The sequence below is a fragment of the Gymnogyps californianus genome, chromosome 6 (genome assembly GCF_018139145.2).
Source record: "Gymnogyps californianus isolate 813 chromosome 6, ASM1813914v2, whole genome shotgun sequence".
In the NCBI taxonomy this organism is placed as follows: Eukaryota; Metazoa; Chordata; class Aves; order Accipitriformes; family Cathartidae; genus Gymnogyps; species Gymnogyps californianus.
In genome coordinates, this window is record NC_059476.1 from 23,716,545 (window position 1) to 23,731,403 (window position 14,859).

General features: G+C 34.4%; 1 protein-coding gene across 8 annotated transcripts in view; it reads right to left on the bottom strand.

The window, feature by feature from the left end:
* Positions 1-14,859, bottom strand: part of PPP3CB (protein phosphatase 3 catalytic subunit beta) — a 50,434-nt gene that overhangs the window by 20,205 nt on the left and 15,370 nt on the right. For all 8 annotated transcript variants that reach the window (XR_007766675.1, XM_050899340.1, XM_050899338.1 and 5 more), the window contains 7 exons: positions 11,738-11,849; positions 10,702-10,847; positions 5,511-5,650; positions 5,338-5,415; positions 5,145-5,239; positions 3,485-3,610; positions 1,400-1,477 (listed from right to left, as the gene is read on the bottom strand). Coding sequence is in view for 7 of the 8 variants with exons in the window: in XM_050899340.1 (XP_050755297.1) it covers positions 1,400-1,477; positions 3,485-3,610; positions 5,145-5,239; positions 5,338-5,415; positions 5,511-5,650; positions 10,702-10,847; positions 11,738-11,849 (775 nt within the window). In the remaining variant the exon portion in view is untranslated. The remainder of the gene's footprint in view (positions 1-1,399; positions 1,478-3,484; positions 3,611-5,144; positions 5,240-5,337; positions 5,416-5,510; positions 5,651-10,701; positions 10,848-11,737; positions 11,850-14,859) is intronic.

The following is a 14,859-nucleotide window of genomic DNA, read 5'->3' on the forward strand; positions in this document are numbered from 1 at the left end:
AATAAAATGGAAAATTGCAACACTTAAAAATGCATTCATCAAACAAGAAGTGGAATTGTTGAGTATATTTTAAAATTTGACAATAAACAAGTGAAAGCTTGAAGTCAACAGTTAAAAAAAAAAAATCCATTCACATAGAAAGATAAAGCGTAGACAGTACCTAGGTGGCATTAAGAGATGCATCAAGCAAAGAAATTGTTAAAGGAGACAGAAGAATAAAATAATTCAAATTAGGAAACTGCAACTACTGTACTAAAGACAGGCCATATGCAATCAACTGATGACTGCACTTACGCTGGACAACATAAATCCTTACGTCTCAGAATACCACCTAACCCTACCTTGCAAATGCTTGGTGTAATTGCTTTATGCTCAATTTAGTAGGATTACTTGAATGAAAAACATAAATTCACTGTTTGCAGGATCACATTTGAGACTATTTCTAAGTTTTCACATTTCTGGCAACAATCTAAATGGCAGCAAAGTTCAAGTGGCTCATAACCAATGCATTCCCATCTAAAACACACAGCTGCTTAGCAAAACACTATTCTGCTACTGAATTTGAACACAGTAGTTATCAAACATTAAGAGAGTCATGTCTCTAATATCTTTATAAATGATCCTTTAGTGTTCCTCAAAGCCTGCTGAAACTTTCCTTCCTCCTCCCCCATCATCAAACAATCCACCAAATCAGTTCTGTTACTGGATAAAATGAAGCAAGTCTGAGAAACTTTTAGGTGTGACATTAAGCACTACTGTAAAAAAACAACAAAACAAAGTGCGATATGCTAGGTCTTCATGTTAATGTTGCTTCTTAATCATCATGCTACAAACATCTCCTTAACAATCTACTGTATCATAGTTTAAAAGACAGAAAGCTGTTATAATTCATTACATAAATACGTATTATACAATGTACATATACAAGTTCTCCTTTAACTTTCATGCTTTAAACTCAAACACCAAGACTTAAACTTGTATTTCAAACTTTACGCATAGTACTTTACCATAAGAAATATTATATCTGACTTTCACCTACATCAACTCTTTGTTGAAGAGCAATCATTAAGAAATTTAAGATCTTATAAATTTATTCTAAATATTAGCAAAGTAAGTTTAGTATGTTTCAAATTTAAAGTGCCAAGAATTTCTGAGATTTTTCCACAAATGTTTCCGTTTTAAATAGATATGGATATTTGCAAAGGATACCATTACTGCTTCTTGATCACAACACAAAAACACAATTCCCTTCTCTGCTCCCCTAAAGTGTCATTATCTAAAGAAAAATTTGAAGGCAATTTTCTTTAAATTCTAGGTATTATTACACCAGTCTAAGCTAACTACTGTTTCACCAGCTATTACCATTAACAAGATTTATATATCTTAAAGTAACCCCTACCGTCAAATTGATCTTCTCCCTCTGTCATCAGTTCATCATCAGAGCAAATGCTCAACACATTCACCAACATTTCTGTTACTGTATAGGAAAAAATAAATCTTAATTCATTCCCCGTAGAATTTTAAATATTTCCATGCACCCAAGATATAACTAGTCACCAGCAACTACAGTGAATGAACTACCCACATCATAGCCATTGCTCAGTAATCTGGCTTCAAAAATACGTGTTCTTCTTGATGTGCGCTGTCACAGAATCTAAAAAGCTCAGAAAAATAAGCACCTAAAAATTATACCACCTAACAATCAAAGAACACAGCAGAGCTTTCTCTCCTATCTTACAAGAAGTTCTTTTAGATAAGAATACTCTTCTTGTATATTAGTATTTTTACGTTAGGAAAAGTATTTGAACTAGATTTTATGCAAAATTTACTTAAATATGAAAACATTTTGACTGCTCAAATTTAGGCTTAAAACAAGAAACCTATTCCATTCCTGGCACCTGCAGGCATGTAGCAGAAGCACTGAAGCAGAAAAATATTATGATATAAATATGATGCAAGCTACATGTCTTTTCAAACTCCCCTTAGAAATATCGACATAGTGGATACACAAAGTTGTCTCAAAATGCTTGTACTGTCTTTCTCCAGGAATCTCCCTATTCTGCCACTCAATCTTTCCCATGTATATCAGACTCTTTCTTAAAACAGACAAACTTCTCCTCCCCCTACAGTGTTCAGAAACCTATTCCAGTTCAGTCAGATAGTTAAAAACCCCTTAAATTGCTGCCTACATTTATTCATGACTAATTCATACAATCCCTGTGTTATCTGCTATGGTATTCTTCTGCATTCTTGGGAAAGAGTTACTCTCTAATAAAAAAAATAAACAAATTGTTCTGATTTTGATCTGTTCAACGCAGACCAGGCAACACTGACACTGCATCCTTCATCAAAAGTGGAAGCATGTATTTGTCCAAAGGGAAGACAAACCACAAGGGCCGTGATTCCAGCGGTCTTAAGCATACAGCGGGTCAGTGAGCAACTGATTTAACAGTACTTGGGTGTCTCATTACCAGCATCATAACAAAAGCAAAATAAACAGCATTAACTCTTTACATGTTGAAAATGTTACCTACTGCATCATCAGGTAAGAGAGAGATTAAAAAAAAAAAAAATCTCCTTTCAAATGTCAGGTCCCTCCATTTAAAAATAAAAAAATTGTTGAGTGGGTTAACAACACTAAAAAGTGTCCAAATTGTCTGTGTTTAACTGCTCACTGAAGACAATATAAACAAATCTAGAATCCTAGGTTTATATGACTGTAAATATATCATCTCAAGAATGCTTTCCAGATCTCTTTTACGAAAAGAGCAGTTCCTGTCATGGAAGGATTTCAAACAGACCCGAATAGCCTCTAACCTCACTGCTTTTTAACTGAAGACTACTTGGAGCCCCAGTGCCCTAGATTCAGAGTCATCAACTTGGGGGGGGGGGGAGGTTCTGTGCTAATTATCTTTTTTACAAGAACTATAACTGAAAAAGTTATCTTTAATGAAGGTCAATCTGTTATAAGTATACAGAAGTTAAAATTCTACATGAACATCTCAACATAGTTTATACCTGTAACTATGCAAGATTAATAATGTATGTAACCTAGCATTTTGTAGAATATGAATAATTTTCCTGTTGACTTCAAACGCAGTTCAAAGGTACTACTTAACAATGCAAGTATACACCCTCAATGGAAATTATAATTTCTGTTAGCACCTCTGCTTTATTCGATGCAGTTTTAACTATCTTGACTGAAACAGGTGAAGAAAACAACCAAAACCTGTAGAACAAGTTGTATTTTAGTCTATCCTTTCTCAGAAATGGCATTTTCACATGCCAAAACCCCCCTCCAAATCAGTTTAACAACTTCACCAAATCTTCTACCTGATAAAGACAAATACAGATACCCATTTTCACAAAAATTATGCAATTAATCTCTCATTGGTAAATATATTTTAAAAAAAAAATAAAATCTTCCCAACATCAATCTGGGAGAAACAGGAAAGATATTCATTGATGTGTAACTTTTGCCTACCTTTTTCTCCAACAAATGGCAAAGACCATGTGAAAACATCCATAAAATTTGGTAGCCAGTAAGGATGAGGAGAACAATTGAACTGACGAATATTCATCACATTGTTTTCATATTTTAATACAGCAGCTAAAATAAAATTCAGACATTTTGAAAAGAATGTTTAAAACTTGTGAGTACCACAAATGTAAAGTCACAGGTTTATTTTAGCTCTATTTTATACTATAGACAAAATAATCCCAGAGATACTCCATCCTCTTTCTTTCACAGTATTTACAAGACAGATTTCTAATGGAGAACTTGGCATTTTTATTGCACATGTTGCAGTTTCAGGTACTGTTACATGTCAATATAGTTCTATATTATCCTATTATAGGTCTATAACGAACAAAGATTTTAAAAGGTCCTGAAAAGGTATAATTTCAGCAACTTTAACAAAATCCTAACTCAGAACAGCAGTACATCCAGTATATCCAGATTCAGGTTTTATTCTTCATGTGTCTTCCCACACTGTAAGCCTGGAGTAAGACCATAGAAATCTAGAAGATCAGGGAGAAGGGGAAGTACAGAGAAACAAAACAGAGAAACAGAAGCATTCTAAAGCTAAATAAGCACTGATTGCATTTTTCTACACTTAGGCTTGCATTACACTGGGAATAGCTGATGTGAAAAAGGATTCTTAAAACACAATATCCACAGAGATGGTAAAAAAATGTAAAAAGCCAGTTGAAGCCATTTTTATTTCTCCTTGACTTTACAATCAGTGCAAGTAACGACAGCTCATCTTTTCCTCTATACAGTTAATCACTCTACATAAGTGGTATGGGTTGGGGGGGTGGTTCTTTGGAGGTGGGTGGGAGAAAATGCGATGTATTTCATAGAAAAGAGGTCTTGGTTTCAAAGGAACACTATTTGAACATTTGGAGATCATTCATTCATCACATACTTGAAATGTCATACTTTAATGTCATACCTGAACTTCAGCAGGCTTTATTTTTAATTATTTCTGTTGTTGAACTTTGCTCTCATCTATGAATAATATTAATTCACAACTAAGCTCTTCTCTGTAATTCTGACTTGTAAATCTTTCTCCACACTACTAAGCATGCTTCTCTTGTGCAACTTTATCTTAAGCAGAGGACGGACAAAAATTAATTCCTTCTCTTTTACACCTCCCTAATGTTTCCAATGGTGATCAGTACTTGCTCTTTCTTGATTTCCCATACACGGCCATTATGGCCCTGTACGATCACAATTAGACTCTCAGATGCCGTGATACGCAACACAAACTACCTTATGCATAGGCTGCTGATCAATGCTTTCTCACTTCCTCACTTAGTTCACAAACTAAAGACAACCAGAGGAGTGAAAACCCACAGCGCAGGAAAGCCTGGCCTGACTGGAAAACACCAGGTGAAACACTTGTAAGTACTAAATAGCAACAACTTTTACAAAGGAAACGTTTGCCCACACTTGCGCTTCAAGGTACTCTTAGAGGAGATTGTCATTTATGTCACTTGCTCTTCTTCGTAATATAACTTTTATTAATGGATTTTTTTTTTGTCCTTTAATTTCTTACCTGGTAAAAAATTGTTAATATGACTTATCTAGTAAGACATTTTTGTTTTATTATTACATACAGTTATTAATAACAAGTTCTTACCTTTATTATTGTAGACATCCAGGTAATTAGGTGCTGAAAAAATTGTTATTAATGATGGGAACCCTGTAGTTTGACTTTTCCTGTACATTCTGTAACTGCAAAACCAAACAGATTATTTTACATCTTACAGCAATAAGCAATTAATTTCTATTTTACACTGTGAATAATTTCTTGAAGGACACAAAGTACTTACCCTGCATCTTGTGCTTCATGTGCTCTAATGATTGACAACAAATTATTATTTTGCAAAAATTCACAAACTGCTGGATAGCTGTGAAATGAAAACAACCGAGTATAAGAAATTCTCTTAAAATATGCAGCAAGAGTCAGCATTAAAACATCCAAGAGATCATAGCATACTCTCACCTATAAAAGTACGAGCATCCTCTGACTGTATTGTGACTGAAATGCTCTTGTGAATTTTCATTTCCAAAATCTTCTGAAGGATCTGACCACAATAAGTCACACATTGGTCCAAATGCTGGAGGCTCTTTGAATCTATCTAACTGTTTGAGAAAAGGCAACAGCACAAAGACTCTTTGAATATTAAATCAGTAAGTTTTACACATTTGTCAAACTACATATCCATCAATACCAAGCGTTTTTAGAATAAATCCCAACCATATCAAAGAGAAGTAGTTTCTGTATATTTTTTTCCTCTCCTCCTCATGAAATAAGGCAGAGGCATGCCAAAAGAACCAAACCTGTTAAGAGTAATAAGATTTATTAGTTGTAAAAAGAAGGGAGATAAATTCCAGACTGATGGATATGTGTAATACAAGGTCAAGTTACAGACAAGGAACAAAATGGTCCTTTTTCATGCACATGCCATATCTACCAATCTGGAGACACTACCAGGAATTAGCAAAGAGAAACAGTACAGAAAACAGGAATTATAAAAGAAAAGCATGAATAATTAGCACTGACTAGAAGAGACTAAATATATCATCCAAAAAAAAATCCAACCCCAACCAAAAAAAATCCCTGAAATACCCATCTCCATAACAGATCGTTTAACAATGTAATGAAGAGGTGACTAGCTTAGCCATCTTAGACTTCTTTCATACAGGCTTTATTTCTCAGCTATAGCCCTGGTGTACCAGGCCATAAGCATTTTGAGAGATGTCTGTCTTTGTTTTCTTTTCTCTAGCTGCTTCTTTACAGACTTCCACTTGGAAACACCTGCTTTAGCAGCCTGCAACTTCCCTAGTAACCACAGTGAAGAGGGGCAGAGGTAAGGAGGACAGCGCATTTGTTAACATAGAAGGAAAATACCCTGCTTAAGTAATAGTCAATCAATCTCTGATGTCCCAGAAATGATATTAGATATCCCAAATTCAATGTAAACTTTATTTGCTCTTTATGTAGCTGGAGTTTGTTCACAAGATGATTTTATCCAAGAAATGTAGGAACAGTTCTTTGATGGACAGTGCATTTATCTCACTTTACCTCCCATACCAAAGAAGATGACTTTGATGGTATTAGAGAACACTTAACTCTTCATGACAGGTTCGAAGGGAGGTTTGGTGAGCACCTGGTGAATTTGAGTCTAACGGTCCATAGGAATCCATTCAAATATGGAACCAGCAGTAGTGCCAAGCTCTCTCATGCCCTGGAAAATCAGAGCTCCCGAGGCTGCCACCTGTAACATAAGTGGAGAGGTCCAGATCTTTACAAATTCCTGCCAGATAATGGCAAGGCAGGTATTAACTGAAGTTGTTGTTGGAATTTATTCAATATTAAAAATCCAGTGGTTTAACATTTCCCACACTGGATGATAAACCCGGTATGGAGTATTTCTTCCAGATTGAAGAAGTCAGTCCATCAACTTCTGCAAGTACCTGAATTTCTGTAGATTAAACCATCAAGTTTCTAAACCTCCAGCAATAAATTTGGGTCCAGAAGCTAACAGAAGGATTCACACAAGGAAGATTCAACTGTTTGCCGATTGATGTTTCCTGCAACACAGAAGGCTGAAAGTCTAGAAAGCATTTCTAAGAAATTTTTTTGAGTTATTCTTCAAGGATTTTCCTTATGACTTTGGCCAAATGGATAGAGACGTTATAAATAAAAAGTTTTGGTTGCTGCAAGCAACGCACCTCGCTCCCAAACTACTTTCTCATAGCACTGGAACAATAATGTAGCCATTTCTTGAAGTAAGGAGGTCAGTTTGTAAAAAAGATAAATATACTTACATACACACCAAATCAGTGTCTCCTTCACTAGACAGTCTACCAACTGGCATGGTTCTCAAGACATCTCAAAATTTAAGGAAATGTCACTGCAAGCTACTCAACCCAGATTGCATATATCAAATCAGAATAATCAACTTAAGGGTTTCTCTGCATCAGGACAGCAAGGAAGTTAACAAAGGACATGAGTCAATTCAAAACACTTGTTACTGATTAACTATTTCTGAATATGTTGTGACTACAGCAAAACAGAATCTCAATACAAATTAGCTTAACATATTTCTAAATATGATTAAGGTAACTGAGAAAGAGTTTTATTCAAGAATCACTACACCTCGTGTTAAAACAGAAATAGGTAGTATATTTTTTAATACATACCATAAGATATTAAAATCTAAATTAATTTCTAGGTATTATGCGGTCAGGGCTACTAAACTGAAGCGTATCATACCTCCACATGGATGTTCAAATTCAGGAGTAGCAAAACCTTGGAGGTAGATGAAGGTACAGCAAATCAAAACTATTTTACTTTTGAGGCAAAAGACCTTCACAGAAGTTTCACATACTTGAAGATACAGACATCAGTTTTAATTAATCTGTCCTAATTTTCCTGAGAACTATCACATAGTAAAGCCCTAAAAACAATGTGAAGGCCAGTGAAGAGTGGCAGTCATCTTCCATATTACTAAAGAAAAGGAAATTTCAGCAGACCACAGAAAGGAAGTAAGGTATTATAAAGACAGATTCCCAGTAGTGCCTCCATATATTTCAAGGCACTTCTCTGATCAAGCCTTAGTATCACCAAGAACTAAACAAAAGAATGACCATCTGTTGTAAATGAGGAAGAAAATTCTCTGTCTCTCTTCTTTAAAAAGAGTTCTCATAATCTTATCTGGACACTTCCCTCCTTATACGTCACTAGGCTTAAAATCACAATTCCTGGAATTTTGTGTCAGCAGAAGTCTTGGCAGTGTAAATAAAATCAACTAAACAGCATCTCTAAGTTGATGGACATGTGTCTGAAAGAGACATTCTTTACCAACACAATCAGAACATTTGTGTAATCGGAGTTCAGAGAATAAAAATCAGACTACTACAAGTTTCACAAACTTCCATTTTCCCAGAAATAAGAAGCTGTGATTTCCCTTCTTATGCCAGATGATTATGCCTACATGTTTGCAGAGAAGACCTCTCCTTAATAAAAACTTCTGCTAATAAACCAGAAGGCTTGTAATATTATACAATTGTCTTGACTGTTTACAGAAGTCATTTCACACACCACACTGGTACCACAAGTATATGGTATTTTCCTAGATATAAAAAGAGCATTTCACATCACCCATTTAATTTAAATACATTTACAACATCAGTGCATGCCAAGCTCTAATGCAGCTATTGAAGCTGCTGCCAACCCATGAATAGTGCCTTTTCCAAGTTACCAGATGATTCTTTAAAAAACAAAAAAGGCCCAAAGAACAGTTCTAATAACACTGCCTTACATTTATAAACGTGGTTTTCATCAGAAGCAATATACAATGCAGATTTTCATATATATATGTAAACATACAAGCTTCTATTTCATCCTAAAATAGCCTTGAGCATTATAGAAGTACATATGAAAGTACAGGCCAAGATGACAGAATTACCTTTTAATTAAATTTACTTGACACTTTGAAACCTGATTAGCTGCAAGACTGAGACTAAAAGAAAAATTAATCACAATTTTATTATGACAGTGGCTTTCCAAAGTGTTTTTCCAGACTATGTTTCCTTTACACTACTTTCCAAAAAGCTTTGACCATGTTTCTTCTCATCTGTAACGTGAGACGTGTTAAGGCCTTGTCAGAATGGCACCGTTTACTCGCTTTGCTTTCTTACTTCTCTTTCTCTGCACAATGCACATAGATTCCTGTACACGTTAGTATTTGCTCTGAAAATGCAATGTGCCTCAGTACATTTTCCCACTTACACCACTGAGCTTGTAAATATGCTTCCTCTCTGTTTCTACCATTTTCTTCTCCTCTCATATGATTCTGCTTGGCAGTGTAATATCTGTAAGTGAAATAAGCTGACATTCCAGCCTCTGAAATGGTCCAGTCAGTACCAAAAAAATCTGGTGAATTCAGAAATGAGATTGAACTGGACAGTAGCCTATAAATCTGAGGAGAGGGAGAGGGAAAAAAGAAAAATGGAGCACAAGTAAAGGAGAAAATGCTAAGAAAATGAGAAATACAATAAATGAAGATAAAAGACAAAATGGGCCATCAACATTTATATACTATAAAATCAAATTAGGAACATACTTTTTCCTTCTCTCTGATATTTAGATCTTTCTTGAAATAGGCCCCCACATACCTTCTTCCATACGTGGATAAACAACTTCTTTCTTCCAACCTTACCTATAATCCCAAAGCTTTCTTAGAACCACCTATTTATATTTTAAGCTGAAATCAACTACACTTTACCTATTAGTAATCATAACAGGAATGGTTTTGATTTCCAAACGCAGCAGTCAAGATGTCAGGCAAGTTAACTAAAATAAGTCAAAAAGGAGTATGCAAAAACGAAAGCAATTGAGTTCGAAAATTCCCATCTGATACAATCTTCACCTGACACCAGCAGTCCATGCAAGCTGAAACTGAGTTATTAGAAACAGATACCTCATGTGATCACAATCTTCTTCCCTTTAAATTGCACACCACCATTTAGTGTTTTCATTGTGTAATTTTTAAAACTTGTTTTCATTCTTCTTACCGATATACTCAGCACATTTACCACAGTGAGAAGCACTCCACAGCTGTTACTCAAATGCCTACCAAATTCGCCATTTTAAATAGCAATCTGAATTTTTATTAAATACTGCAATTTCACACTCTTTCAAAACCAAAATCCACATGATCAAGAGAGTAAAAAATTTTCAAAGAAATATACGAATAACTGAAATATGATGTTTGATATACCAAACAATTTTAAGACTAAAATTAACTTCGAGTTTTCTCCTGGAAGCCATGAGAATGCTAGCTCTTATCTAGAAAGAAATACAAAGCATTATTTCAATCGGATATGAAGCTTTTTACATGTGCTACCTATCTCAGGAAACTACGTGGAGTTTTTGAGGGTTTTTTTTGTTTGTGTTTTGTAACAGTTCCAGCTGTCCCAATGAGATCTACTAATGGAAAATGCACTAGATAATCCAAGAGTTTTTAATTATGATACTGCTTAGCCTACATTTCAGTTCCTGATTTACACTTCCAAAAGAGACAAGAACAGAAAACAATATACTGACAATTTCACAAAGATTACTTTGTATAGCATCATATAAATCTGTGTATTTCCACTTATTTTCAAACACATAAAATACTCACTCTCCTAATGTCATCTAGTGTATTAATTTCTGGTGAAAGTCCACCATGAACACAAAGAAACTGTTGATTTAAGAGAGCAGCAAGAGGGAGACAGTCAAAAGCTTCCATACAAGCATCGTAGACTCTTTCTGAGTACTTTATTTTACCTGCAGGAAAGAAAATATAAAACATTAAGAAATCCATATTAGATGGAAGAAGTAATCTAGTGGATCATAATTATAAAAGCAAATCTCAAAGTGAATGCTTAAAAAAAACCCAAAGCAATGAATATTTTTGGGTTTAAATGAGCATTTCCCAACACCACAACAGCAAGCACATTTCTAAGACATATTCTCTTCCAGAACTATAAACTTTTTTCATTTCTTCTTCTGTTATCTCAAGTGTGGAGAAATTATTTTTGTTTTAAACAAATCACAGAATTATTTTGCATCATACAATTATACAGCATACTTCAATGTAAAATACTACTGACAAGTTTGTGATTTCTCATTTACAATGAAAAGCTAAGAACTGCCTATAGATTACACCACTTTTACTTACACCAAAGAGGGTTTTTACCAGGGCAAATGATCCATTTATCACTGGATCAATACTTACACAAGCCTCCAAATGGAGGAGCAGCTGACATTACCAAAAGAGTTATCTTATGCGTATAGTTGAAATCAATTCCCTAAATGGAAAAATTACTCAGCAGTAGGGTTTTCTTGCTAGCTTCACAATGCTGCTCAGCAAGTTACTTTGCACTCCCGATTATAGCCAAGACAGCAAAATAACCTTCCTCTCTCCAGGATTTTAAAATCAGGATTGATACATCAAAATTTACTCCATAACGTATCTTTACAGACAGCAGTCTTTTACATAACTTGCACTCCAACGCCACACTTAACTGCAAGCAATTCTACAGCAGTCAGCGGGGCCTCCAAATGTTTGCAAGACCTTAATTAAACTAACAGACAAACATCTCTCACGCAAAATGACAGACCGTAGATCAGCAGGTTGGAAGTAAGCTAATTTTACATTCTTAGACAGCACTTACATTCTTGCTTAAAGGTAAAATACTCTGTTAGGTGTCTGCATTCATGGTTGCCTCTCAAAAGAAATAACGTGCTTGGGTAGAGAATTTTCAGGACCCATAAGTACAGCACACACTGTTGAAAAACAAAGATATCCAGTAAAATACACTACTTTATAAGAACATTAAAAATTATTACTGAGAAACATTGAGTAAGAATGTTAACAGCTTCAAAAGCAAGTACAGCTTAATGTGCCATTTTAAAACACAGCGCTACTTCCCCAAGTCCAGTTCTGGACATGAGTTATGCAAATTGCTTATTACTTTTCTTAAGAACAGCCGCACTGGCTGTTTACTGGACACTCAATAATAAAATAAACTCAGCAGAATTACACTGCAGAACACTTGCATCTAGACAAATAATGTATGTGTTTGTGCCTAAAATCTGATTTTATAATACGATTCTAAACACTGGCATAAGAAGAAAAGCAGACATTTATTAATAGAGATTGAAGAAAAAAACACCCCACAAAACTATTTACATTGAAGTCAGCTGTATCATTTGGAGACCATTTTTAAACTAAGAATGGACAGAGTAAACCTTTTTTCTCCCCCAAAACTGGGTAAGTTGGTTGTTTATTCAGTGTTCAAGCAGCAAATTCAAAGAATTACAGTAAGTTTCCATATATCATTATTGTTGCAACATCAGCAGCGAACAGATTTGAGGATAGAGCTACAGAACACACACAATTTTTTCAGTTTAGAGTCTGTTACCACCCAGCAGTCTTGAATGCCCAAAATGTATTTCAAATTTCAAATCTGATTCTTGTATTTTTAACAGAGCACAGAAATCTCACAACCCCAGAAGTTTTGGACTACATTGAAGTCTCCCGCGAGTTGTTGTTACTATTATTGTTCTTAATCAATACGAGTACCCTGAAGCTATCATTCTTCAAAGTTATTTTGCACAGAATAGTAAGTACATGAAGGAAGAAAGAAAACAAAGGAACACTTTAAAAAACACAGAAAACATGAAGAAATACATCAAAGACTTCTATTGTGAAGTTTAGCTAAACTAATTACTGAATTTTTCTTATCTTCTTCGTAAAAATATGCAAAACAGTAATTTTTCTAATGATACCACTTGCTTTCCAATGTTTCTATAACTCTAAAATATCCTGATATATTGCAAAGTCCCCAGACTCTTTAAAACTGTTTCCCAGTAGAGCATAATCAGTTTCTTACAAAACAACTGCTTATCATCAAATGAATACATGAATTAATTTGGCAAATTCTACAATTGTGAACTGTTTTAGTTAAGTCAGTTTGTATGAAAAATTTATGAAAGCTGGCAACCTTGAAAACATTTAATAGAAAAGTGGCAAAATAGTGCCTTCCTTTCAGTGAATCGATACTACATTTGATTAAATTGCTGAGATTTACATGTTCTCAAGCATGTTACCTATTAAGTACATAAAGAAATATTTTTTTTAACCTTTCCTGTACTGGCATATTTATTTTTTATTATCAAATACAGACAGAGTTCTCCATGTCCTGTTACTTCCAGTACAGAAAAGAAGAATTTGCACACACTTATGTGAAGGACTCCATCTTGATCCCAGCTGTTTGTTATATACAATCACGGTAGCATGTAATTATCTTTCCTATTAGAAGTGATGACATTTTTTAATTGGAAATGGGTTACTACTAAAATATCAATGCAATTAAAGATGTTTCAGGACAGACCGATTAAGAATTTATTAGTGAAAAATCAAATTTCACTGTTCGTACATTTTCAGAAAATTTCACCTTCACTTTTCTGTGAAAAGTCAAGTATTTTACCAAAAGTATATTACATTTCCAATCACTAAGAAAGATTTTAAAGTAACCATATATGAAAACTCCTGGAGGTCAACTTAAACTTCCTAAATGTTAATTAAGGCAAAAACTTAAGTACGAAAAAATTTTTAAACGTTAAAATGGAGGACAAAAGGCTGATTTTCATGTACTACTTTTTTCTTTCTCAACAGGACCACAAAGCATAGCCCCACCTTCATGCACTTGCAGCAATTCAACTTCATTCAGATTATCTGCCATGTACTTCACTGATGTTCCAACAGCCACTCAAGAGTAGAAGAGAGCAGATTATCTCAATGAAGAAAGACAAGCCTTTTAAAAACCCTGGAGTGGTTTTCAAGAGTATATTTAGCATATCTTTACATATTCCTCAAGTATATTTAGCATGCCAAATATTATATTAAAATTAAATTAAAATCATATGAAGAAAAAAAATTGAGCCTGTTCTTAGTAATATATTCAAGAACATCCATTGTTCAGAAGTTTTTTGTAAGTGTAATGGTTGAAAAGCTTTCATACCATGTTTTGATACATTATCACAGAGTGTTGCTATGTAAATGTCCTTTTCAAGGACAACTGCATTATTTCTAATCATCAAGAACAGGCCAAGAAGATCGAATTAATAAATAGGGAATGTCTGTTGAAATTTTTGCTTATAAATGACTTTCAGGCAATCACTCTTGCTGCACCTCCTGTTTGTCTACCATCCCTAACAACCCCAAAAGGCATTGTGCATGCCCTTCACGGTATATACTCACACATGTTATTAGAACAGCATAATTTTAACACAGAAATGAAGTATCATACACAATGAATTGCAAAATACTATTTCAAGTGGTATGCCACTCTTAGATTTGGTATCTATGAAGAGATCCCAAGTTGAGGCACTTCCCAAGCTGGCTCCAGAAGAATAGTTAACCTAAAAATCATAGCTCTGAAACTAATTGATATGAATAAGTGAGTATCTCTGGAATGTAGCACATTAAATAAACATGCTGAAAATTAAAAAATTATTTAAATTCAAAATACCTGAAAAATTAATGGCAGAAACACAGGTCATCCTTAGGGAATATCTGTAATCACCCTCAGAATTTTAGTAAAAAAAAATATTAATAATTATTAAAAAACATTTGATTAAGTAAAATGAATCTACTTTATACAGATAAACAGCTATAATAAATTAAAAGACCTTGCAGTCACAACTCACCTGTTCTCCAAAAACATACAAACATACCTTCCTGCATACTACCAGAGAAACAGGATTATGGATAATAATGCTACAGAATTCA